Here is a 27,471-nt window from a genome sequence, read left to right as displayed (position 1 = left end):
ATGGCTCACGGGCCCAGCCGCTCCACGGCATGTGGGATCTTCCCGGACCGGGGCACAAAACCCGTATCCCCTGCATCGGCAGGCGGACTCTCAACCACTGCACCACCAGGGAAGCCCCATCTATTCTTTATATACAATCTTTTCTGGCCTGTGGCCACAGCTTACTTATTTTCCTTTATCTCACTCTGTGCTAATTTCATTTTCGTCTGTTGTAAGCTTGTTTTGCTGATCACTTCTTGGGATCTCAGGACACTTTTCATTGAGTTAGATCTGTGTTTCCTGGTAGAGAATCCACGAGTTAGAGGAAAGGTGTTAAAAGTGGGTCTAAGAGCGTTCCATACCTTGTTTAACTTTTATTCATGCTGTGTGGTAAAGAATTTACTCTTCCCCAAAAGGAGGTCTGGCCTTTGCCCTCTGGCTTCCAGGAGTTAATCTCTAAGCCCTTGGAATGTCATCCTGATAGGACTGTTTTTGTGCTAAACCAATAACATGACTTAGGTTGGGGGCCTTTGCGCTCAACCTCCTAACGGACTGGAGAGTGAGACGAACCACTTGGGCAGTGTATAACACCTATGTAATAGAGCCCCAGTGAAAACCATGGACACCACAGCCTGTATTACCTCCATGGTTGGCACTGCTCTGAGCATGTTCTCACATGCAGTGCTGGGAACTAACATGTCCTGACTCCACAGGAGAGGGATCACACCAACTCCATGCTTCCTTCTTTTAGCTGATTTTAATCTGTACCTTCTCCCCGTAATAAACCAGAACTGTGGGTATAACAGCTTTCAATGGGTTCTTTGAGTCCTGCTACCAAATTATCAAACCTGAGAGTGGTTGTGGGAATCCCCTGACCTTGCAGTTGGTGTCACAGTGAGAGTCTTCTCTTGTGGGGACTTTTGCCTCCAACTACTTCTCATTTGGCCCCCTTTTCTCGTACATCAGCTCACGAAAAAGACTCTTAGTTAATGGGGGTAGGGAATGTCTAACTATTTTAATGTCAATTTTCTTATCTTTTTGCTACTGTCATTTCTCGAGAGCAAATGTGAGGAAATGAGTTGACTGCAGGTCCAAGAATCTTTACATCCATAGCTAACTTTGCAGTCAAGAATCAGACAGGAAGGATGGGAGCCAACTGGCACAGAATAAGCTGTAAATGTCGAACTGAACTTTGGCTTTTGAGTCAGAACACAGGGATTGATGGTCTCCACGCCATACCAGAAGGAAGCTTCGTACAGCGCCCACCACCAGTTCAGGCTCCCTGTCTCCTCTTAAGATCACCGTGACCTGGGGACACAGGTGGAGTCACACCTGAACCAACAGGGCCATTACCCAAACCTGGCCAAGCTATTATACCAGGAAGCAGGAATAAGAGGCCTCTCTTGGAGGCCGGGAATCAGCATTAAGATTACTGTAGCTCTTTCCAGATGGTTCAGATCCCCAAACCTAGGTCTACATTCAGAGATTAGGAGGGTGGTCAGGGATCCAGAGTCAAGCTACCACTGAGGGCAGGAGCCTGGAGGCTGGGTTTAAACTGGGCAACTCTGAGGGCTCCGTCTGTCACTCCACCTCAGAGAGCATCTCCACTCTCCCCATGTTCACTTGGATGCCAATGGCTCCCAAATCCACACCCTGGATTCCAAATTTCCAAATGCCTATTAGAAAATTCCTCCTAGAAGTCCTTCTCTTGCCAAGAAACTCAGCACGTCAAGAAGTGGAATCCAACACTCCTTCCAACTCCCCTCATAAATCCAGCATCTCCATGGGTGCCACATCTATTCTCCCAGTCAAGCAGGGAAGGCGCCTTCTGCTCCGCATGGAGCCCTACCTCTCCGCACTCCTTAAACACTGTGCCAAGCCCTGCCATTCCACTCTCCAGATACACTTCTCGCTTGGCCCCTCCTCGTCATTCCCACCACCACCACGCTGGGCCTAGACCCTCACAGCCTCTACGAGAAATTACTGCAAGTCTTTAAGTGGCCTCCTGATCCGCAGAAACTAGAATCGTTTCCGTTCAAGAGCACCTTGTACATGCCTGGCTCTGTGCTATATCTTGAGATGGAAGAGTTCACTGCATCCCAGCAACTCTATTAAGGTCATCTCCAGTTTACAGATGGGGAAAGTGAAGCTCTCCAAGGTTAATTTGCTCATATTACCAAGACAGTAAGTGGTACAGCTGAGCCTTGAGAGAGGACTGTGTGACTTGAGAGCGAGACCACCTCTCACAGGGTAAGGGAGCTGGAGCAAGGACTGGAAATAGGGGCCACCTCTGAAATGCAGGTGTCAAGGGGCCATATGGGGAAAGACATCAGGCCACAGGTGCTGGGCAGTAACGTGAGACCGAAGCTTCCAGTTCAGGCAGATGATCAGCAACTTGGAGATCTACAGGGATGGAGGAATGTGGTAAAGCCAGGGAGCAATGCAGAGAGGAGACAGCCAGAGCAGCTGGGGCACAGATGCTGGCCCTGGTGGCAGGGGAGAGACCTGGACGCTATCTGACACCCACTATCTGTGAAGATGCTGGGAAAAGGAAGCACGCCCAGTCCTTGGCAAGAGCCAAGCAAGGCTCCCTGCCTCACACTTGGGCTCCCAGTCCAGGCTAGCACAGCTGCCATCAAATGCTGCCGGAAACTGTTTCCATGAGGCTGGTCAAGTCTCAGAGGCTTGGTGGGGGCCAGCAAGTTGTCATCCAGAGGCTCAGATGGAGGGAGCAGGCAGGGATGAGGAGGGCTGGGGAGCCACATGGACCCAGCCAGAGTCAAGGGCCAGCAGGATGCTGGCCAATGGCCAGGAGGGTAAGAGAACAAGATCCCTGGTCCTGAGTGTCCCACCTCTGGAGGTGCATCCTCTTTTATCCACACCTCCAGTGTTAACTCATTCCAGCCTGCTGTTCACCTAATCAGTGTAATTTCCCCCCACCCCTACTCAACCCCAGCTTGTTCCTTTCCACCCTAACTGGCCTAGGGTACAGTCCTGAATGTGTCCCCAGTGAATAGGCTTCTGTTTGTGTCAGGTTAATTCCCAAACTTCCCAAGTTCACAGAGCATTCTGGAACCAGAAAGGCTTGAAAACCATCTTTCCCAAGACCCTCATACTTCATACGTGCTTCAGAGGTGTGACATACGTGTGGTCAGAAAGCATGACAGTGGACTGGGGCTCCACACCTGACTCTCTGGTTGGAACTCTTGTGCTCACATGATGCCCCCAAATTTCTCTCCCTTTTCTTCCCTTCTCGCCACAATTCCTCGTGGCCCCAGTGATGCCTGGCCCCTGTAGGATGCAGAATGAATGTCTGCTGATTTGGATTCAATGACCTCTATTTATCTGGAGAAAAATAATCTACAAAGATTAATCTACTGTAAGGTGTGAATGACTGATAGCCATCCCCCAATCCTTCAGAGTATTTTCAATTTAAAACAAGATCTTTTTTTAATCCAAATTATCTGTTATAAATCTGTAAGATATAGAATTATCTGAGGACTAGAGAGAGCTTCCTTAAGTGCTCAAATCACTGCACTGGAGTGCAAAGCTACAGACAGCAAGGTAAAGAATAACATCGGGGCTCTGTGTTAGTGCCACATTGTGACCACCAGGGGGAGCTCAAGGCTCCCTCTCCTGCCATTCACCATTCCCATTCACCACCAGAGGAAGGGCCAGGAGGTTGTGAGGTCATTTTATCGGGCCACGGGGCTGTAGGTATGGTCCTTCTCTTTAAATTATCCCTTAGGTTTCTCTCTTTCTCAGAGGTCCTCCAGCTTGGGAGATGTATCTTCCCAGTGGCCCCACCTCTCCTGGAGACCAGAGTGGCAAAGTACAGTAGGGAAAGAGGCAGGTATGGGTTCAGGAAAACAGAGCCAAGCAGCTACTTTCAACCTAATAGTGCTGGAGGCCACTCATGCCTTCCCCTAAGCCTAGGGAAAAAGAAGCTTTCCACAGGGACTGACATTACCAGAACGGGGCTGGTGCTCAAACCCTAGCCTGGCCTCGTCCTTGGGCATCTGCCTTGGTACCTGTTACGGCTGGCAGGGAACAGAAAGAAAGTCAAGTCTCCAGGATGCTGGGTACTGACCATCTCCATCCTGTACAATTCCATCTTATCACAACACACCACTCCCGACTACCAGAAGAGCTTGCATGTCTCTGGTCCCAAGGAAGTGGTCATCACCCCAATTCATTTTCTCTCCATTTCCTTCCTTCAAGATGGGAGAAAACTCCCATCCCCTATGGCAGTAGCTCTCAAGTGTGGTCCTTGGCCCAGGAGCATCAGCAGGACCTGGGAACTTGTCGACAATGCAAAACCTCAGTGCAAAACCCTTGACATCCTCACAATGACGCGGCGAGGCAGGTAGTTATCAACCTGATCCGACAGGTGGGCTCACCAGGGGTGAGGGAGAGCAGCCATCTCATCCCAGGCTGCACAGCCAACAGGTGGTGGAAGTAGGACATGAACCCCATGTGCCGATCCCGAAGTCCCAGGTGTCCACCTCAGCACCGTGCTCCAGGCGCCCGGGTTTCCCGAGGGGCGGGGGCTTTTGCGTTGGCCTTAGACACGCTCTCCTGATCCTGCTCCCTCGGGATGCCTCCCTGCTTTCCGGGAGCTGAGGCCATTCGGCCGCCCGCACTTTTCAGTCTCCCTTGGCTTCTTCCCCAGCCCCAGCCCCGCCTGGATGGTCACAGCTGAGCCCCTAGAAGTGGGGACGGCTCAAAGAAGCCAAGCCTGGAGGCCATCCCACCACTCCCTCCCCAGGTCCCTAAGCCATCTCCATCCTCCTAAACTAGTCTGCAGAGCCTCAGACTGCTCACGCGTTCCGTCAAAAGCTAGAGTAAAGTGGTCGCCGCCGTGCCTTTGCCTGAAGCAAGTGGGACCTGTCAGTTTAGGGCAGTGATCACCACCCACCACAGAGACGAGACGGAGAGGACTGTGCCAGGGGCCCCTGGGAGAATCGGTAGGCAGAGCCCCACCCTTCCCCTGGTCTCCGAGGTAGCGCACCTGGTTTCCTTTCCTCTTGCGGGGTTTCCCGAGGGCTCACAGGGCTACCGCTTGGGATCTCCCTGTAGGAGGACGAGGCCCGGAGAGTCACCGCTCCCTTCCCAGTGCAGATTTTTGTAGGATCCGTGTCTGAAAAGGAAAGACCCAAGAGGAAAGACTGAGTCCCAGGCTCCTGGAGGATGAAAGCGACAGTCAGCCAGCAACTTGGCACAGCTGGGGAATGAGATGAACCTGGTTACAGACAGGCACGGTCTAACGGTCAATGAAAATTAACCTGTGGATGGTGAAGAGGGACAAATCACATTTTCAGAGGTTTACCACCCATCATGAGGTTAGGAGGAAATGGAGGCAACAGTGAGTTCTGAGTCAATGGATGCGTTACAACGTCAGCTGTAAACATTTCCAAATCAAAGCGGGTTGATTCCTTTTATTAAATGAAGTTTAGGTTGGTGAGCAGCTTCTGACCAATTAGTAAGGCTCAGTTCAAGAAAGAATTTATGAAAGATTTCTCAAGCTCCCACATCATCCTTCTTAAAAAAGAGCAAGTCGACAGCACAGGGAATTAGGTGGTGGTTCTGTAGAGAATCACTGCTCCGTGCAGCCCCCCAACGGAAAAGCAAAAGACAATCTCCTTGTATCAGCAAGCCAAGCCCCCTGTAGTGGTGAGACAGGATATGCTGCCTGGGGAGAAAGGTCAAGGGCCAGAGCCTCACATTCGAAACTTAATGAAGAAAATTCACACCAAAGAAAACGACTAGAAATGCTAAATCCTTCAAGGAACAGTGTTCGCTGCACTTCCAGCTGAGCCTTTCCTGGGCCCCGACCTCTCCTACAGTTCACAATGGCCTAATAACAGACCAAGGGTATCTTTCAGAACCGCATGGAGAAGGATTTCAAAATAGGCTTCAAAAGATCTGGATGTTCATCCTCCAGGAAAATCAGTAACGGGGAAACAAGAAAGCCACACAGACCACACAGCCCTAGGAGGTACACGTGCTGAATGTTTCTCTCTGTACAGCTGAGCTGAACTGAATTCCACAGTTTTTCAAGTTGCTCACAGCACAGCCTGGATCTTGGACCTCAAATTGTCATGGCTGGGATTATGGGCAACGTTTAAGACGGGCATCGGGCAGGATGTGGGCTCAGATGTCCAACTCATGCCCATTCCTGTGCCAGGGCCAAGAGGAGCCAAGCCTCTTTGCTTCTCCTTTCCACTCTGGCAGCCCCCTTTCTGACAGCTCAGACAGAACGATCATTAGTGTTACAGAAGAGGACAGATCTGCCGTCAGCACCTCTTGCACTGAAAGCAAAGTGCAAAACCACAATGTACAGCAGGGCGGGCAGCAGCCTTGGAGAGCATCTGACTCATCCAACCCCATCAAGAGGGTAAGTGACTGATGTCACAGAACTATTGGCAAAATTGGTTCACGGTCTTCTCAAAAGGGTGAGGGGCAAAGTCATGGTCTTTGCCAAAGGGTGAGGCAAAGTGACAAACCCAGCCCGTCCACAGTGTCCTGGATGCACAGCCAGATCGGCCCAACTCCTGAAAGAACCACCAGTGGGATGAAGAGCCACCTGGGCCTCCCTCGTCTCATTTTGTACAGAAGGAAGCTATGAGCCAGGGCTGTCGTCTGAACTGCACCCCCTTCCTTGGAGAGGAGAGGCAGGAAGTGACTGCTGGTGAGGTTCGGGGCAGAGGAGGGAGTGCTCAGGGAAATGGTCCGTCCAGCATCACAGAGACGCAGCCAGGTTTGGCATCTGAGGGAGCTGCTTCAAGTTCACACCAATTCAGAGATTCCCTGTGTAGCCACATTAGTTCTTGGGGACAGTGGAGTTTTAAATAAAGTCTTGGGAGCTGGAACATCTAAGGGGAACCTAAGTCGTCTATGTGGCTCAGACCTACACCAGCTGGAATCAACATTCAGCCTCTGGACTGACCTTCTCCTTAAGGGGGAGGGGCAAGGCACCTGTCAGTTCCTCTCCACACTTGCCGGTGGCTCACAGAAACACACACACACACACACACACACACACACACACACACACACACACACACACACACACACACACACACACACACACACACACACACACACACACACACACACACACACACACACACACACACACACACACACACACACACGAAACCAGCCAGAGAAGTGAAAGGGAGTGGCTCCTAAACATGCAAGGATTAAGCCTCCAAGTCTTTGTTAGAAGGCAAGAAGAAAGGATCATGCATGATCTGCTAACAATTTAAAAAAAAACAAAACCAAAACCAACCCGAGGAGAGATACCTGGAGGGAGTACTAGGCCTGAAGAATTTTTCACTGTCTTCACAGGGATTATTTTAACAGCAGAAATAGAGCGTGCACGTATAGGGTCTGCAGTTGCTGAAAACACAAAAGGGTAAATGGTGCATCCAGAAAAAACATTTGGGAAACACTCAGGCGGTGGAGGACCCGGGCAGGGACAATAGGAGGAAGTCGCCCACACCAAAAGAACAATAGGAAGAGCGGTAGATGCGGTAACTTAAAATAACCTGCTTTCGCTCTTTAGAGTCCTGTACCAAGTCACCAGAACCCTCCCATGACCGTCCCCCAGATGCAGCTGATCAGCGTCTGTGCTGCCTGCCGCACCAGGAACTTGTTAGACAAAGAGATTTACAGAGACGCAGATGGCCTGGCAAATAGAGGAAGGGGAGAGCAAGCAGGGTCCAAGGGGCCCCCTGGGAGAAGGCTAGGGTGTCTATGCTGGGGGGAGGCTCCGAGGAGGAGAGTTATGGCTCCTCTAACTCCAGAGGAGTGGAGGAAGGACAGGGAACAAATTTGGGAGCTGCCTGGTCCTTTCAGCCATCACAGCCGCTTCTCCAGGATCGTAACTCCTGGGGTCTTGTGCCTGTTCTGACAACCACAGCTCTCCGGCCCTGAGCAAATCAGAGGCCCCATCTGTTGGGCAGCAGATGGCCTACTTAAAGCCATCCTTCCCTGGGCAAGAGGTTGCCGAGTGTCCAAGTGCCTGTTCAAGACTCTGGGCGCACTCAAGCGCGAGGCCCAGGGTGCTGCCACCAGCTGAGCTTTGAAAGCTGGGATACTGCCTGGGATATGGGTGAAGGCTGCTGTCCTCAAGTCCCGGATGCTCATGCTTATCTAGGCACAGGCTTCCCTGGGCCCCCTGCCTACCCAGATTCTGGAATCTAAATGGTGGGCATAGTCCCAAACCCTCCTTCTCACAACAAGCCTAGGGTGGCAATGTCACTCTTGAGCAACACCCGGAGTTCTTACGGTCCCAGATCCACGTCACACCTTGGGGGGTAGGGCTGTTTGGGAAGCAAGACCGTCACGGCTGCATCAGCATCATGCTGACGAGCCTGTCAAGGGGACAGGAGGGAGGCAGGCAGCTCGGAGGTGGGCAGTTCACCTTCCAGTCCATCAGGCTGTCATTTCACAAGGTCCATGGCAGCATACAGCCGCCAAGAACTGAGTTGATAATAACAACCCTGCACGTGTTAAGATACAAACAAGCTTTCACAGCAATCCTGCTGACTGTTCCTTACGGCCACCTGGGAGATTGGGTGGGAGGATTCTGTTACCATTTGCAGAGGAAGAAGAGAGCTGGTCGGAGTCATCCAGTGCTCAAGCGAAGAGGCCGAGACTGGAGCCCAGCTGTCCTGGCACCTGGTTTACTGAGCGCCCCAGGCCGCCCTGATGACTCCAGGCTGCATCTGCTTCCTCTTTCCAACCAAAGGTGGGTCTTACCAAGGAGCGAGGGGAATGCAACTCCACGGGCCACCCTGCCCGCCCACCTCCGAGGTCCCTTCTGCTGATGAATTCACAGGGCTGGGGTGAGCATCAGACACGCTCGTCTCCCCGTGTGCTCCTCATCAGATGCTTATTAGGCACCGCCCTTCAACATTCCCTAAGCGAATTGGCCAAGGCTGTCCAAGACCCCGAGAACATTGCCTCACACCAGGCGTGGAGAAGAGCGGCCGGGCAGGGAGACACGGAAGACAGGACAACAGCAGGACCCTCCCAACCAACCGGCCCCAGGCTCCCCATCTCTCCCGCTCTCTACGCCTCTCCTCCTGGCTGCTCTTTCTGACTTTACACTTTGCCTCGTCTCAGAATGAATACCTGGCTGACCCAGATGGTAATTACAAAGTCCAAATATGTCAAACTTTGTTTTTTTCCTTTTTGCAGTATGCAGGCCTCTCACTGCTGTGGCCTCTCCCGTTGCGGAGCACAGGCTCCGGACACGCAGGCCCAGCGGCCACAGCTCACAGGCCCAGCCGCTCCGCGGCATGTGGGATCTTCCCGGACCGGGGCACGAACCCGGGTCCCCTGCATCGGCAGGCGGACTCTCAACCACTGCGCCACCAGGGAAGCCCCAAATATGTCAAACTTTGTAAGCGTTTTCTTTGAGGGAGGGTGCATTTTGACTTAAATGCCCATGACAGGACTTTTGCCCTCCCTCTTTGATACCATAAGACTTGTGGGATGAACACTGATAGAATCACTGGAACCTGAATCTGAAGCAGGAAAAAATACTGCAGATAATCAAATTCTCTCATTTTCTAGATAAGGAAACTCATAGCCATAAAGACAAAGGACCTCCCAAGAGGTCTCTGTTTACGAGAAGCAGACCAGGACCCGAGCCCCTGTTTCCTCACACTGCAAAGTGACATGGGAAGCCTGAGGCCTGGCTGTTCAGGATGAGAGATGGGACCTCAAACGTCATCTTACCCATCATTCATTTCACACTTACATCTTTTGTCCTAAAATTTTAAAAATTGAAAATCTGAGAGGATGCGCATGAAACTCATGTCACCAAAATAATTTATTTCAGCAATTTAGGCTCTTGCCTCAGGGTCAGGATGGTGAATGTGTCACTATTTATCACAGGTGGAGGTGAAATGCCGGGTAAGAGAGACTGCAGGCTGATAAATGCCATACACACGAGGACTCTGCCCGTGTATTTGGGGTCTGTGGTTCACGGCATCCTGTGAGCTAGGGACAGTTTTTAATACATCACCTCACATTGGGAAACGGCAGCCTCAGACTCCTGATTCTCGGACAGCATAGGAACAGGTCTCCAGGTCACGGCCTAATTAGACCAGTGACCGTTCCCACCAGGCAGGTGGCCCGGGCCCTGCTCCTTCTAGAAATGCCAAGTTTCCCTTCAAGAGCCTTACCTCTGTCTTGCCCATTGCTGCCCGGTACCAAACCATTCACCACAGCTTTGGAAGCACCCACGTCGCATTCTGAAAGAAAGAAAGAAAGAAAGAGCCCAAGGCTTGTGATCACGTCTAGCTACCCTTTCCTGAGTCCCACCCGGTGCAAAGCGCTGGCCCTGCAGGCTTCCTCAGGCCTGAAGAAGGGCCCCGGGGCGTCGTAGCTGAGCTCCGAGAACGCTCTGTGGCAGGGAGAACGCGAAAGCTGTTTGGGATGGGAAGTGTGCTGTGAGCGCTGTAAATTCTCTGGCTTCCTGGCTTGGCTTCACTTCTGACATTTAAAAACAAATCTCCTTAATTCCTTGAAAATGGCATCTCCTGCCTGACAAAGGCTTCTCCACCATTCCAAGGCCACTCGAACGCATCCCTGTGCATCCCGGATGAGAGCTGTCAGACGCCAGGACAGAAACCTCAGTCTCTGTGACACTTCCCTTCACCCCGCCCCACCGCCGCTGCTATGGAAGCCATGCCGGTCCTGCCCCCAGCCCAGGGTCCCCAGCCGAGGCTCCTGTGTTCTGGTTGTGGCGATGACCTGGCCCTCTGACCGCTCTCCTGGCCTTCGTTCTGCCCCTTCTCCACCCCAGCCCTCAGTCTGTATCTGGAGAGCACCCTCTAGACCCCCATCTGGCTGAAAAAGCCCCAGGGAGCAGGACAGAGAACAAAACAGGACAAAGCAACATGATTTTCTAAAACCCTCCACTTTAAATATACTGCATTTCACTTCTATTTTATTTTTTTGTCTGTTTTTAATGTTTAAATTACATTTTTACTATTATATGTATTTTTTTATTTTGGCTGCACTGGGTCTTCGTCGCGGCAAGTGGGATCTTTTTTAGTTGTGGCATGCATGAGGGATCTAGTTCTCCGACCAGGGATCAAAGCTGGGCCCCCTGTATTGGGAGCGCAGAGTCTTACCCAATGGACCACCAGGGAAGTCCCTATTTTTGTTTTTTTAATTTTTATTGGAGTATAGTTGCTTTACAATGTTGTGTTAGTTTCTACTGTACAGCAAAATGAATCAGCCATACATATACATATATCCCCTCTTTTTTGGATTTTCTGCCCATTTAGGTCACCACAGTACATTAAGCAGAGTTCCCTGTGCTACACAGTATGTTCTCATTAGTTGTCTATTTTACACATAGTATCAATAGTGTATATGTGTCAATCCCAATCTTTCAGTTCCTCCCACACCCCCTTCCCCCTTGGTATCCACACACTTGTTCTCTACCTCTGTGTCTCTATTTCTGCTTTGCAAATAATTCACTTCTATTTTGAGAAATAAAAATATCAGGGTTAAAAAAAAAAAAAAAAAAAAAATATCAGGGTTTAGTCTGGGAATTCAACCATACATGTTATCATTTCAATTAGGAAACAAATTGAAATTGGAATCAAGTTCCCCCAAATGTACATTAGGAATATCATTCTTTAGTCAGTGAGATGGCCTGTATGTTGGCATAAGTGGTTATATTCAAATGAACAAACTGACCTTCCTGATAATTAAAAGCAAACCAACAAACAAGCCCCAGTAACCAGGAGCTACCCAGGGACAAAGCCTGGGCAACTCATCCCGGGCTCCAGGCACTTCAGCCACAGGTCCCAGCCCTTTTCCAGCTGCAGTTCCCTCCTGCCCCTGCCCTCCATGACGGTCTCCTCACAACCCCTTCAGCACATCAGATACTTTCCGACATTCAGGCCTTGGTTCCTGCAAGGCCTTCGGCCAGAAATGCACGCTCCCCCTTTCCTAGCTTGGGGAAATCCTCTGCACCGTGAGGTTCACCTTGAATGTCACCTCCTGTGTACCAGTGGAGACCTTTCAAAGTTCTGCTCAGCTGCAGACACTGAGACCCTCACTGCCCACCGGCAGCCTAAGCCCCACCCAGTTTCCCGTCCCAGAACTGACGGCAGCAGTCCAGAGAAGACAAGCAGGTGGGACATGTGATCAGTGTGCTTGGGGTGCCGTCCCCTGCGGCCAAGAGCAAACCAGGCCACAAATATAATCAGAACAGCTATGGGTTTCTAAAGCCCTCTATTTACCCGGATCTGAGGGTCCCTGCTCAGCATTTCATGAGCACCTCATTTTTATTCTTAATGCCCAGGCCCCTGGAGCTAGAAGTTAGGAACTCTTATTTTATAGATAAGGAATTTGAAGCTCAGAAAGGATGCCGGGCTCTAAGATCACTAAATAGGGATTTGAAGTCTGGTCTGGTCCATCCCACCCACAGCTTACCTTCTTTGAACCCAGCTAGGATAAACATTTTTTATTTTTAAAATGAAAGAAGCCCCCAACCCCAGCAGCTCATTGGGCTGAGACTTGGTCACCCTACCTGGGCTCTTAACAATCAGCCTCCCTGACATAAGCTACACTGACAGGCCAGCCCAGGCGCTCCTGGATCCAGACGTGAGCAGGGCTACTGCCCCTGTGCCCGCTCTCCAGACCCGCCACAGCGGCCATGACCTCCCGACACTGGCCCCATAGGGCCCGTCCTGTTCACTGCCCCTCATCTACCTACAGACAAAGGCTAGTTCTCCCAAAGTCCCCTTTGCACCTACATTTCTGGGATGGATGGAAGGAGGGTGTTGGCAGAAAGCCAGAAATCCAAGTAAAAGAAATATCACCCGTTCCATCACTCCATCGTTTCTGACTATCCCTTCCCTATGCACCTGCCCTAATTTCTCCTACCCATCCCCTTCCTAGGACTACAGGCCTTGCTTTGGGCCTCCCCAGTGCCAGCAGCCTCTGAGCTTCCACAAGGCCCAGACCCACGTCCTTCCTTTCCTTTTGTGTGTTTTTTTTTTTTTTTAATCAAACAACCAAACTTTAAGAAATTTGGAAAAATAATTCCATCACCTCACACTCACACCTCTGCAGCAGGGTGCTGGTGGCCTGGGGCTGCCTCAGGAGTCACTAGCCAGGTGACCCCAGACATGCAGCTCTTTCCACCAAAGGTTAAAAACGAATGTTTTCTACATAGCTGCTTTCTTCCCGATGATCACTTTTATTAGTGGCATAATCTCCCATCAAGTAAACACACATAACGAACCTACTCATTCCCCACCTTCATGTGGGTGTTTTTGTTTCCTTTGAATTAAGACAGACATTCCCGAGAGCGCGATTATCAGGTCAAAGGGTCCAGATTTTTTGGACTCCTCCTAGGAAATGCCTCCTTTCAGCGTCACGCCTGCGAGAGAACTTGGAGAGAAGTCCCACAGGCATCTCTGCACCCTTGACCAGCCCCTCCCTGCCCACGTCTTCCCCCCTTATTCATGCCAGGAGTGGTGATACCAGTTCAGGCTTACCCTGATATTAGAAGAACAAGAAACTTTAGGCTGCAGAGCTAAGAAAAAAACAAAACAAAGCAATAAAACCCTGGCCTATTTTGAAGGACAGGAAAAACAAAAAGCCAAGCGACAAGAAAAAATGAGTTGCAAAGCAGGGACTACAGGCAGCGCCCGAGCCCACCTGGAGGGGAAAAGAAGGGACGCAGCCGCCTCGCACACAGGAGAAGCACCCATGGAGTCAAGGACAAGCCCAGTCCCTCTCCTCGCAAGGAGGGAACCTGAGCTGGTAACCCACGGATGGGACACTGGACAGGCCTCGGGCTCATGCTCAGTACTTTAGAAGCACTGCCTCACTTAATCCTCAAAAATTCCCACGAGGTGGTGCTTTCGTGATGTCCATCTTACAGAGGAGAGTGGAGAGCAGGATCCACCACAGGCCAAAGCCCGCACACTCAGTGTGTGGCCCTCCTCCTCCTAATGAGCACACACTGTCCGGCAAGGTTTAGGATTTGGCTAAAAGGGCACTGCACGTAAATAAGCGGAAAGGCTTGTTTTTAACCTCCGGAGGTCTCTGATAGCACCCTGGAGATATCTCAGGATTAGGAGGCCCCTGAGTGAGCTATCCACTAGGTCATCCCCCAGCCCACCCTGCCTGCAGGTCTCAGGAGGTTCCAGGGTGCACTCAGGAGCTAAGGTGGGCCTCAATCTCCAGATGGAAACTTCGCTGCCCCGAATCCTGGGCTGGAGAGCTGACGGCTCTTGGCTACGTGAGCAGGTACCTACCTATTCCCTTCTGTCTTCCCTAGCCCGGGCTTTCTACCCCAGCTCTAAACCAAAACTACTCAGAACTGCTCATTTGTGTAGGTCTTGATTTTTACTACCAAAGGCAGAGCAAAAGGGTGGTTTTGCCCTGATAAAGGAAGTGACGGATTAGCTCATACTATGGGGCAATTATGGTGGATCCGTTTACTTGTGCTGCAGTCACTCAGATTAAGAAATGCCACTGAGGTGTATACATATGTCAACATTTATCAAATAAGATACTTAAAATAGCCACAAGTTTATTGTATGCCAATTATATCTCAATGAAGTTGTTAAATCGAGGGAAAGGGAGCCCGTTATAAAGATTAGGACACAGTACATGTAAAGTGTATAGCATAGTTCTTGACAGAGGGTAGGTACTCAGTAAATCATTAATAATAAAGGTTGTGATGACGATTTATGACAAAACTTTGACGCTTACCCAAGACTCGAAAAATAAACAATGAAATGCAGTTGGGGCCTTCAGAGTAAGAGGGAAATCTGGGTAAACAGTCCAGTTTTGTAGATTTGTCAGGAAGAAGAAGACAGGGTTTTTAATGACTTACCAGAGCTCATGGTGGTGATAGGACAAGTCTTCTGTAACTGGGGCTCTGCAGAAAAACAAACACCACAATGGAATTGATAAATGGCAGGTTCGAGATAAATTCCTATGGTTCACATTAAAAATGCAAACACCGTATATAAGCCTTGATAAAACAGAGCTGGACCAGGTGTTACTTGGCCAGCCTTCTGGTTCTCGGTTGGCTGTGTGCTAACCTGACCTTGGGCACAGAACTCAAACTCCTTGGCCTCCATTTTGTCAACTGTACTTGGTTTAGATACTGTCCAAGATCCCTTCCACCTATAATATTCTATTAAGAACCTCAAGTTACATGAGTCCATGTGGATCAAGGAGAGGGTGAAGGAAAGAACCAAGTTTTAGGACAGAGAGATAAAACCACAACACAAACTGATTATTGGAGAGTAATAATAAGATTATATATAGCTTATTATGCTCAAGAAAATGTTCTAGGTGCTTTAAATATATTAATTCATGTGATCCTCACAAGGACCCTATAAGGTAAGAACCAGCATTGTATTAGTTTACACAGATGAGGAAACCAAAGCACAGAGAGGCGAAGAGCTTGCTGCCCATGTGGCAGAATTGGTTCTGGAACACAGACAGCCCGACCTGAAAGCCCAGGCACTTAGGAACTACACTCTACTGCTTTGAGGTGGGAATGCAGTCCACTTACTCACTGATATGCAAACAGTAACCCTCTCATTTAATATGGTCCCATCTGAAGTCCCCCAAAACCACTGGCTACTGTCACTATAGTTTTACCTCTTCTAGAAGTTTTTTTTTTTTTTTTTTTGGCTGCATTGGGTCTTCATTGCTGCGCACGGGCTTTCTCTAGTTGCAGCGAGCGGGGGCTACTCTTTGTTGCGGTGTGCGGGCTTCTCACTGCAGTGGCTTCTCTTGTTGTGGAACACGGGCTCTAGGCACGCAGGCTTCAGTAGTTGTGGTTCATGGGCTTAGTTGCTCTGCGGCATGTGGGATCTTCGCAGGCTAGGGATCGAACCCCTGTTTCCTGCATCGGCAGGCGGACTCTTAACTACTGCACCACCAGGGAAGTCCTAGAATCTTACATAAATGGTATCATATGGTACGTAATCTTTTGTACCTGGCTTCTCTCACTTAGTATAACACAATTTAGCAACTGGCCATATATGTGTGTGTCCATTTCTGGACTTTGTTCCATTTATTTGTCTTTATCTAATCCATTGTCTTGATGATTAGAGCTTTATAGTAAGTCTTGAAATCGGGTAGTATGAGTCTTCCAACTTCATTCTTTTTCAAAATCATTTTGGTTCTTCCAGGTCCTCTGCATTTTCATAAAAAGTTTAGAGTCATCTTACCAGTTTCCACCAAAACAAAAAAAAGCCTGCTGGAATTTTGAATGGGTTCCTGTTCAATCTATGTATGAATCTGGGGGAAATTAACATTTTAACAACACTGAATTTCCAATTCATGAGAATGAACTCTCTGCCTTTATGCAGGTCCCCTTTAATTTCTCTCAGCAATGTCTTGTAGCTTTCCAGGTACAAGTCTTGCACATGTTTTGAATAGTAAGGTCTAGCTAAACACATCTGAAGGACAACCTGAAAAGTAAGTCTTCATGTGCTGTAGAACCTTACTATATAACATGTGGTCTGCAGACCAGCAGCTGGGAACTTACTAAAAAATGGAGAAGGGCTTCCCTGGTGGCGCAGTGGTTGAGAGTCCGCCTGCCGATGCAGGGGACACAGGTTCGTGCCCCGGTCCGGGAAGATCCCACGTGCCGCGGGGCGGCTGGGCCCGTGAGCCATGGCCGCTGGGCCTGTGTGTCTGGAGTCTGTGCTCCGCAACGGGAGAGGCCACAACAGTGAGAGGCCCGCGTAACGCAAAAAAAAAAAAAAAAAAAAGGAGAAATGCAGAATCAACCCTACACCAACTGAATCAGAATCTGTATTTTAACAAGATCCCCAGCTGGTCCCTAGGTACTTTCAAGTGTGAAAAGCAATGATGTAGAGGATATCAACTCCCCGGTTCATGAATTCTGTATTAAGGTCATGGTATGGTCTGAGGGTCTGCACCAAGAGACACGCTTTAGTCTCCTTTTTAACACTGAAGTCAGGCACCAGTTTCCTTTCTGGGTGGTTGTCTTGTTAACTGTCCTTGGAATTGACTGAATAGAAGCTGGGGGCAAAAAGGAAATCATTCTAAGTCCTTCTCTCCAGCCCAAATCAGCCGTAAGTTTGCCTCTGTCACTGTCAAGTACACCTGAGACTACCCGTGACCTTCAACAGCCCCTCAGATTGTTCTCTAAGCTGTGGAAACATTTGTTCTTTCAGTTAAGAACACAACCCGCTGTGTTCCATATGCCCGGGTGGTTTCCTATCCTGGTTTTATGATACCTTCGTTTGCCTCCCAGGGCCAAAACGGATGTCAGGATAGCATCCAAATGTTTTATTTTTTAAATCATTTAAATAATTATGCTAAGGTTTTATTTATTTAACTTTTAAAGCACGACTATAGAAATGTTCTTCATTTGAAATGTTGTTCATTTCAACACTGAAGTTATCTTTTTTTTTTAACATCTTTATTGGAGTATAATTGCTTTACAATGGTGTGTTAGTTTCTGCTTTATAACAAAGTGAATCAGTTATACACATACATATGTTCCCATATCTCTTCCCTCTTGCGTCTCCCTCCCTCCCACCCTCCCTATCCCATCCCTCTAGGTGGTCACAAAGCACGGAGCTGATCTCCCTGTGCTATGCAGCTGCTTCCCACTATCTATCTATTTTACACTTGGTAGTGTATATATGTCCATGCCACTCTCTCACTTCGTCCCAGCTTACCCTTCCCCCTCCCCGTGTCCTCAAGTCCATTCTCCACATCTGCGTCTTTATTCCTGTCCTGCCCCTAGGTTCTTCAGAACCACCTTTTTTTTTTTAGATTCCATATATATGTGTTAGCATAGAGTGTTTGTTTTTCTCTTTCTGACTTACTTCCAACAGTGAAGTTATCTTAATATTTTTCTTTTTTTACAATACTTTCTAACCTTTATCTGCATAAATAGCATTTACATAGTTGTAAACAATGTCTGGACAGCTTTGTGTTCTAGTTCTCAAATTAAATATTTCATGAACATTTTTCTGGATTTTTACAGTCATCATTTTAATGGCTGTAACGTTCCATAATTCATTTACCAGCTCCCTCTGTAGAGTTTGTCTTAATTTTAAAAATAAGTACATAAATGGAGTATTACTCAGCCATAAAAAAGAATGAAATAATGCCACTTGTAGCAACATGGATGGACCTAGAGATTATTTTACTAAGTCAGACAGAGAAAGACAAATATCATATTACTCATATATGGAATCTAAAAAAAATGATACAAACTTATTTACAAAACAGAAATAGACTCACAGACATAGAAAACAGACTTATGGTCACCAAAGGGGAAAGTGGGTGGGGGGGGATAAATTGGGAATTTAGGATTAACAGATACACACTAAGAAATAGATAAGAAACAGGTAAACAACAAGGACCTACTGTATAGCACAGGGAACTATATTCAGTATCTTATAATAACCTATAATGGAAAAGAATCTGAAAAAGTATATATATATTATATACATTATATACATACATATATATATATAAAACTGAATCAGTTTGCAGTACACCTGAAACCAACAACATTGTAAATCAACTATGCTTCAATTAAAAAAATAAGTACATAGCACAACAGCATTCTTAGGCCGGGGAAGAAACGAATGGAAATGTCTTATAAAGCAAACAAAAAGGACGCCTCAACTCGCACGTGATGTCTTCACCATCTGTCATATGTCGGCCACCCTTTGCACATTTTATATATTTCTCAATACAGACACTAGTAATTTCTAGATGTCAGCACTACCCTTACTTACAAAGTGACCTAAAGTACATATGGGCAGGGATGGTATCCCAAATACTAACCATCACTTTACTACAAACATCCACCAACCAGAGTGGATGCCAGGTGTAGAGTTCTCTGCGGGGGGCCCCTCCCCAGGCCAGGTGTTTTACTGTTTAGTGGTTGGATTGCGAAAAGATGGAAAGAGAATGGGCCCAGGGTGGTAGGACACTATTCCAGTACTTGAAGAACATGTATGATGTAGTAGGCGGCAATGGCAATGCCTAGGTGGGTACTAGCTCTGCACACATAGACTTTTTCGGTAGTAGGTCCTGTTACATGCTCTCACTTGGTTGTTTAAATGGGCAGCAGGTGACACGAAGCAGGGGGTAGTTTAAAGTAATATCAAAATAAAAACTGTGGCAGTGGCAGTTGTGCCGAGGACGGTGCCCAGTGTCCCATCCTCGGCGGTGGTTGCAACAGCAGTGACACCTTATCCAGACTCTTCCGGGGCCTGGTGTTGGCTCTGAGTCCATGCATCTCAGCCTCTTTGAATTTCTGCCTGTTCTGAGTGTGGTTCGCCTGCCTCCTGTAAACTCTGAACTACCTGAGATCTCGCCAATAAATCCCCCTTTCATTCTGAGTCAACCAGAGGCCATGGCTGGTCGTTTGCAACCAAGGCATCTTGAGCAGCACAAGGAGAGGGGGAGGAGGGAGCCCCAAAGGTTTCAGTGGGAGAGGAGAATCTTCATTCCTCCCTCCTGAATAAGGCCGTCCAGAGGGGAATCCCAAGTGGTTCAGCAAACGGTTTTGTCTCTACAACCTGAAGAGCTGAGAGCCAGGGCGGCGGGGATGCAATCAGGAAGCTGCACAAACTGAGTCTGACCAGAGAACGCTGAAAGCTTTAGAAGTCACAGTCCAATGCCCGCAGTTTATTTAGAGATAGTACAAGTATTACCATCATATGTTAAACGTGAGAGTTTATTTTACATAAAAATTTCTGACACTTAATATTTATTTAAAAACTAAGCTGTAAAGAGTTTGAGTTGGTTGAGAACAAGATGGCACATCTTTATAATTTCTCCCCCAAGTCCCCTCCAAAGGAGGCAGGTGCTTTGGTTAAAAGCCAAAAAAGATGAACAGTGCCACCTAGTGGCAAAACTGGACCACTACAAGTGGGCAGCAATCCCCCGGCGGGTTGCAGGAACCTACAGTGTCACGGTTTGGGTGGGCCAGCTAGGCTCAAGCCGCCATTCCACCCCTCGGGCTGTCAAGACCTACCGAACTTGGTCAGAACACCACAGCATCAACAGACATTCCACCAAAAGAACAAGATGTGAAGTAGCCAGTCTTGTTAAGAATGCATCCATATAAGTAACGGTTCTGCACGGTCCCTCTCTAATTCCACAACCCTATAATTCTGATAAGTCTCGCTGACACAGAGTGAATAATTACCAAAAAGCAAAAGTTGCTCATGCTCCCAGCTGAAATAGAATCCAATAACTAAATATGGGTTGTTTATTGGGGAAGGAAAGAAGGTCCTTCCTTATATGGATGATTCAGGGATATAGGACAAGGGAGGAATTGAGTTTGTCTGTAAAAATAAATTCAAGGTCCAGCAAAGATTCTTGGAAGAGAATGAGTCCCTGGTTGACCTCCCACTCAGCATGCTCCAGCCTCCCCTATGACCTACGGTGTTTTGCCTCCATTGCTTCTTCCCAAATACACATATACACACACACAATTGTAAGATTCTGGAAGGGAGACGCTGTGTCATCCTCAGGACTGAGCATTTAGTGGGTGGGTGTTCAGTCAGGAACTTTGCCCTCATCTCTATTTAGCCTTCGGAACCTAACTTTCAAGTCTTACCTTCAAAATAACCAAGACCCTCCTTATCTCCACTGTAGCTGCCTACAGGAAGCTAGCTCCCCATTCGACCAGACCCTGATTATACTCTAGCTTTGAAATCCAATCTGCCGACCTGATACACACACACACACACACACACACACACACACACGCATATATATTTGCAGCTACTTCCAGTGGCTTGAAAAGAATAGGTACAGCTCACAAAGCCCCAGAATACATGCTTGGCCTTATTCCATCATACTTTGCTGATCCACCAGCAAAGGTACATTTCTGCAATTTTTTGACAGCTCATCTTCTTCTCAATCTCTAATCATGTCGTTTCTCTTCGAATGCACTCTCTGCATTATTGGAGAGGATGCAGAAGGCTCTTCAGAAAACTAGAAGGGGTAAACACTGAGTCGCTAACACTTCCTTTCAAGGGGAGGAAGTTAGGATAAACTCGACCCTGACATTAAGTTCAGCCTGGAATCCCATGACACAGCTGGGGGCTCAGAACAGCACAAGCCCACGGTTTCTGTGGAAAGACCGATGCTTCTGGAGAGGGAGCAATAGGTCATCCCCCACATCCTCCCATTTCCTCCTGGAATCCCTCCAACGTGGTTTCCGTTCTAACCAGTTATCTAAAATGGCCTTCAGAAAGGTTTCCAGTGCACACTCATGGCCAAGCGCAACAGTTTTTGCAGTGGTCGGGGCCTCACTGACCTTGCCACTGAATTTAAGACAGTTAACTCCTTCCTCCTCCCAAGCACTTTCTGGTCCTGATTTGTAAACGTCACTGTGGACTGGTTTACCTTGAGCCATGAGACTCTTCCTTCTAGAACAGGATCTTTGCAGTTCTTCTAGGAGTTTAAAGGGCTAGAGGACCCTGAGCTGGGTCCTCATTCCTTTCCAACTGCATGCTCACTTCCTAGAAGATTTCACCTGGACTATTAGAACCAGAAGAATCCGTGCAGGTTACCTAGCCCCTTTTCATGGTTTTCCACCTGTTTGGAAGAAAGTTCCATGAGCCCCCTCAGGCTAACGGGGCAGCTGTGCTTTTATCGATTTCATTCATTTATACTCGCTGAGCTTTCCTTGGATAAACGGGTTGTATGGCCACAAAAAATTCATAAACCAGAAATCTAATCCATTCCCTTATTATTTAGGTGCAAAAACGGATTCAGGAAGTTTCCCTTAGTCTTGCTCTTTATTCCGTCTACTAAGCCCACTTTCCCTCCTATCCCTTTTTTTTTTTAAATTTTTATTAGAGTATAGTTGATTTACAGTGTTGTGTTAGTTTCTGCTGTATGGCAAAGTGAATCAGCTATACATATAACCACTCTTTTTTAGATTCTTTTCCCATATAGGTCATTACAGAGTATTGAGTAGACTTCCCTGTGCTGTACAGCAGGTCCTTACTAGTTATCTATTTTATATATAGTAGTGTGTATATGGCAATCCCAATCTCCCAATTTATCCCTTCCTCCCTTTCCCCCCTGGTAACCATAAGTTTGTTTTTTACATCTGTGACTATTTCTGTTTTGTAAATAAGTTTCTTTGTACCATTTTTTTAGATTCCACATATAAGCCATACCATATGATATTTGCCTTTCTCTGTCTGACTGACTTCACTCAGTATGGTAATCTCTAGGTCCACCCATGGGGACCTAGAGAATAATAATAATGCAAATAAAAATAATGCAAATGGCATTATTTCATTGCAGCACTATTTACAATAGCCAGGACATGGAAGCAACCTAAATGTCCACTAACAGAGGAATGGATAAAGAAGAGGTGGCACATATACACAATGGAATATTACTCAGCCTCTCATCCCTCTTCCTCCTCAGGGCACCTTCAGCCTTTGTGTCTTGGCAATGAACACTGAATTCCAGATGAGAAGCAACCATCCACAGCCAATTCATGAACTGGCCAGTGCCAATTCCCCCTTATAACCTTCTGATATCACCCTGTTACTCACCAAACAATGCAAAGTGTTCTGACAATCAGTTACAAAGATTACTGGCCAAGTCATTACTCATTTTTTCCCACCCTGCCTTCCTGGATTCCCCTCCGCCAATCAAGTTCACTAGACAGTGAGGCCCCTCCAGCAGGGCAGGGTCTCGATCATCTCTGTATCCTACTGTCTAGTATGGTGCCTAGCTCAGAGCAGGCACCCAATCAGTACTGGTGGGGTGAATGTCTGTCTCCTCATTCCCTTGCCATCTGCCTGGTCTTGTCAATTCTTCTGCCTTCATGACTCACACAACCCAGCCAGCTCTGCTTTTCCATCCTCACACTCACCATTCTATTCCACCACCTCATTCCTAGACAATTACAATGTCCTAATAAGCCTCAGCATCACCCTATAGCCCATGTCCTGACACGTTCTGACTTTAGCAGTGTAAGAGTTCCTCGGTCAAATTTCACTGGAGAAAAAAAATCTGCGGGGCCCCTATAAACTCAGAAGGGTTGGCTGGGCGGTACAGGGAAAAAGGAAAAAAGGGAGCAAACCTCCCAGGAGAGAATAAGGTACATAAAACACAGGCCTGATGATACCATTCCAACAGCATAACTTTAGCACCTACTGTGCACCCAGAATAGTGCTTGGCCCATAGGAAACCAACGTGAATTTGCCATCTTTGCCATTTGCCATCTTTGAGGCCACCACGGAACTGTAGGACAACAGACATGTCCCATTTAATATAATATGATGGGTAACCCTCTGCTAGTGATCTGACCTAAGTGTTACAGGAGCATAGAAAGAAGAGGAATAAATTCTGCAAGGAGAGAGAATCAAGGAATGAATAAATATTAAAATGTTTTAAGTGTTCAACGTCACACCTTCTAAAATCACCTTAAATGTCATGCTTTGGGAAACATTGGTCTAAATGTCCAAATTCCTTAAAATACCATAAGGCTCTGTAAAATGAAGTCCCACTTCCTTTTCCAGTCTCATCTCCACCAGGTATCAATAAGCCCTAAACTCCATGTGTATCATGTTTGTCATTCCTATTGAATCCTGAACAAGATTTCCCATTTCCAAGTCTTTAATCTCATTGTTACTTCCCACTAATGCCCTCTCCCAAACCTCCCCAAACATTAAGGCCAATCCCAGTCACCAGATCCACCAACCCAACAAAAATGGAAGATTTTAATTTTGGTTTAGTCTTATTTTTAATCACTACTGAAAGTCATGATGATAAGGAATTCATTTAATAAGACTTATTTAATAATCACAGAATTCAGAAATCCCATGTCCAAGCTCCCACTAAAGTCGTCACACTCTCATCTCAGGCCCTTGCCAGAGACAGGCCAAGCAAGATCCGGAGTTGGAAAGTTAGCTACCGATAAACCTGCAATGTTTTTTTTTCCCTTTTATACTTAAATGAAGTCTTTAAATAAACATGCAAAGTTGATTCTGCCAACAGAATTGCCAATAAGAAAACACAGCCCAAAAGAGTTTCAAGTTTTATACATGCAAAATTATTTGAGCGTCAGACAATAGAATTTCGGAGATAATATATAATTACAAGTTATGTACTACAACACATGGTTTACAGCAAACATAATAGAGAGGATTAATATCCTTGTTTTATAGTGTACTCAATACTTATTGCCAAGAAAAAAATTTTAAAGGCATGAAGAAATTCCAAGAAAAAAGGCAAACAAATCTGAGAAAAATGTTCACTTAACCTGATTAGTTTAAAAAGAAGATTCAAATAATGGCCAACCATTTTTCCCACTTCTTAAGTTAGTCCACAAATTTAAAAGCACTAACGCTCAGTGTGGTCAAATGCAAAGACATTGACATTTTCCTACAGTCATTGACCCTGTAAATTGTTACCACTGTTTTCAGCATAGCACATCAAGACTTAATATAGCTCACACCCTCTGTGCTTTAGGGGAATCCAATTCAAAGAAAGAACACCAAACGACAATAAAGCTACGTAGACAGAGATGTTTACCACAACTTTGTTAATAGTAAAAACCTAGAAACACTCCTGTGTTCAGTGACAGGGGGCCAATTACATGGCCACTCACCCCCTGGGTGGACTGAACCGTTATGAAGACCGTACAACATGGGGAAACACTTCTTATGAGATTAGGTGAATAAAAAGCAGGATGTAGTTCTGTGTGACGTTTCTGATTACAAATATGTAAAAACCGAAACGTGTACATACTTCAAAGGAAATATGCCCAAATTCTCATAATGATATGGTAGCATGGAATTACAGGTAACTTTTAAATTTCATTTCTATTTTCCAAATTGCATATAATGTGATTATAATACACTTATTTTTTAATGAAAGGAAGTTGTTTTTTAATCTTATCCCTGGCATTTGATATGCAATTGTGTAATCTTCAGAACTTTAAAGAGCAAATTCTAGCAGACAAGCTAAAAAAAAAAAAAAAGCCACTAACAGTCTTGTCCATTAGAACATGGCAGCCCCACATGATGCAATCTTTCTCAGGACCCATAACAAATACCCCAAATATGGAATTGCAACATTAATTGCCAGTGATTGCTTTTGTTTAATGAAGCCAAACTACTCCCATGCAGTTCCTTATGAGGACAAGGGAGGCAGTAAAGTGACTGGAATGTTCAGCTAGATTTCCTAAAGAAGCAATTACACCAAAACGTTTCATCTTAAAATAGTCCACAGGGGCTGCCAGGTGACAACACACACAGTACCCCACTACTCCCAAAGCCTGCTCGCTGCCAATTCCCTGCTCCTAACCTGATTCCATGGCATTCCAGAGACCTGAGCTCCTCAAACTCTTTATATGTACAACTCTGGGCACACACAGTTTCTTAAGCCTGCATTGTTAACCAAGACAAGTCTTAAATACAAAAACCGGCCCACGTGTGTGTTTCCCAAATATGGCTGTATCTACAGAACCAAAACAAAGCTGTCTAACTACAGCATCCGGTGCACTCGAAACCCTCCACTTAGGAAACCTAGATGACTGAAACAAGGGCAGATGCCCAAATTCGTTAGATAACAGCAAAACATCTTAGCTCTGTTTAAATTGTAAACACGCAACCTCAAACTAATAAAGGCAAGCCCAGGATACAGATGACGTCTTTCTTCTGAAGCAGTTACTACACAATGTCTACCCGTAGAGAAAGCATGAATGAAAGCATTTTGAATTCTCAGGAGAGTCAAGGTTGAACCATAGGCTACCGGTAAAGAGACTAAGAAGTCACTGTGGGTGGCTGAAAAAAATCTTAAACAGCTGAAAAGGGTCTTTTAGAGCTTGAGCACGGAAAAGAAGTGTGGGTTTGATATGGCAGGAGAGGTGTCCACGCTTCTAGAAAATCCCTAATTCCCTCTCAACTTTTCTTTTAAACCACAAAATTCCTAAGGCCACATATTTACCACATCGTATATCATACAGACATCTGCAGTACAGGCCCATACCACGCTGAGGAATGAGGGAACAGAAGTTCCATTCAGTAAAAAGACTCTGGGTCTTTTGCAAATACATAAATACCTCAATTCATAATACTGGCTTATTCAGGAATTGCTTGTTTTCCTTAAGACGTTCTGAAATTTTACTGAAAGTATACTAACCTAGCAAACAGCCAATAGAAACACTGAAAACATCATCTTTTCTGAGAAAACCTCTATTCTCAGCAGCATTTGTTTAATAACTGAAGTGGAACACATAGTCAGGCCCAGAATCAATACTCCCTGAACCCAGACCTTGGAGGCTGAGGGCTGCGTCAGATCCTCGATGCTTAATGGCAATGTATGTGAGACACCGACTTCCAGTCATCACTCAGTAAATTGCAGTACTTTAGCTACTTTTCTCTTTTAATTGTATTTTGCACTAACTTTAGGCAATTTAAGTTTATCAGGTATAAAAGCTACAGCCAAGTATCTGAAAATACAGTGCAAATTTCTGAAATGAGTTTTCTTCCAACTAAGCTAAAATCACTAAAAATATTCAATATAGTGCCAAGGTCATAGCAAGCATTCAATAAAAAGTTTTTGGCTTTTTTTTAATCTATGTTATTTCTCAGACCAGATGACCTAGAAATCAGCTGGCATCTATTATACATTTATATATTAATAAACATTTTATATACACACACACACACACATTTCTGACTTCAGCTGCTATATGTGTATCCAACTATATCAATAATCACTTTGAACATCTATGGTCTAAATGCACCAATTAAGAGAGATTATTAGAGTGGATCAAAAAACAAGACCCAATTTTATGTTGTAAGAAAACTGCTTTAAATATAAAGACACAGATTAAAAGTAAATGGATGGAGAAAAATATACTGTGCTAACAGTTTCTATATGTGTTTAGTGGCTGTACAAAACCACTACAAAAAAAGAGTCAGGGGCTTCCCTGGTGGCACAGTGGTTGAGAGTCCGCCTACCGATGCAGGGGACACGGGTTCGTGCCCCGGTCCGGAAAGATCCCACATGCCGCGGAGCGGCTGGGCCCGTGAGCCAGGGCTGCTGAGCCTGTGCGTCCGGAGCCTGTACTCCGCAACGGGAGAGGCCATAACAGTGAGAGGCCCGCGTAACGCAAAAAAAAAAAAAAGTCGGAAGAACTGGGTTTGAAACCAAACTCTATCAGGGCTGCAAATTGGGAAGGCCCTTAGTTTCTCAGCCTCAGTTTCCTCCTACAAAAAGAAACGAAAAATACCTAATTCCATAAGGTGTTTCTAAATTTTAAAATCTATATGAAATATTGTAAAGTGTTGTTATAAAAGGAAACGAGGAAACGTATTCTAGCGACCACTAAACGTGGTCTAGTCCTGTTATCTTTTTATTGCTTTAACAGACTGATGAATATAATCACTGCATATCTTATCATGAAGTTGATATTACCAATACTTACCT

The 27,471-nt window shown here is 46.4% G+C and overlaps 1 protein-coding gene across 17 annotated transcripts in view; it reads right to left on the bottom strand.

Moving 5' to 3' along the window:
* The window catches only part of SORBS1 (sorbin and SH3 domain containing 1), a 238,976-nt gene that overhangs the window by 102,573 nt on the left and 108,932 nt on the right, over positions 1-27,471 (bottom strand). For 16 of the 17 annotated variants that reach the window (XM_079899517.1, XM_079899514.1, XM_079899516.1 and 13 more), the window contains 3 exons: positions 14,870-14,914; positions 10,182-10,250; positions 4,991-5,119 (listed from right to left, as the gene is read on the bottom strand). In XM_079899517.1, coding sequence (XP_079755643.1) covers positions 4,991-5,119; positions 10,182-10,250; positions 14,870-14,879 — 208 coding nt within the window. In that variant the 5' untranslated portion in view covers positions 14,880-14,914. Of the gene's footprint in view, positions 1-4,990; positions 5,120-7,287; positions 7,384-10,181; positions 10,251-14,869; positions 14,915-27,471 lie in introns of all 17 variants that reach the window. The other variant, XM_079899512.1, reaches the window with a different exon arrangement.

The sequence above is a fragment of the Stenella coeruleoalba genome (assembly GCF_951394435.1).
Source record: "Stenella coeruleoalba genome assembly, chromosome: 16".
NCBI classification, from domain to species: domain Eukaryota; kingdom Metazoa; phylum Chordata; class Mammalia; order Artiodactyla; family Delphinidae; genus Stenella; species Stenella coeruleoalba.
The sequence above is the reverse complement of the archived record's forward strand: the minus strand, read 5'-3'. Positions and strand labels throughout refer to the sequence as shown.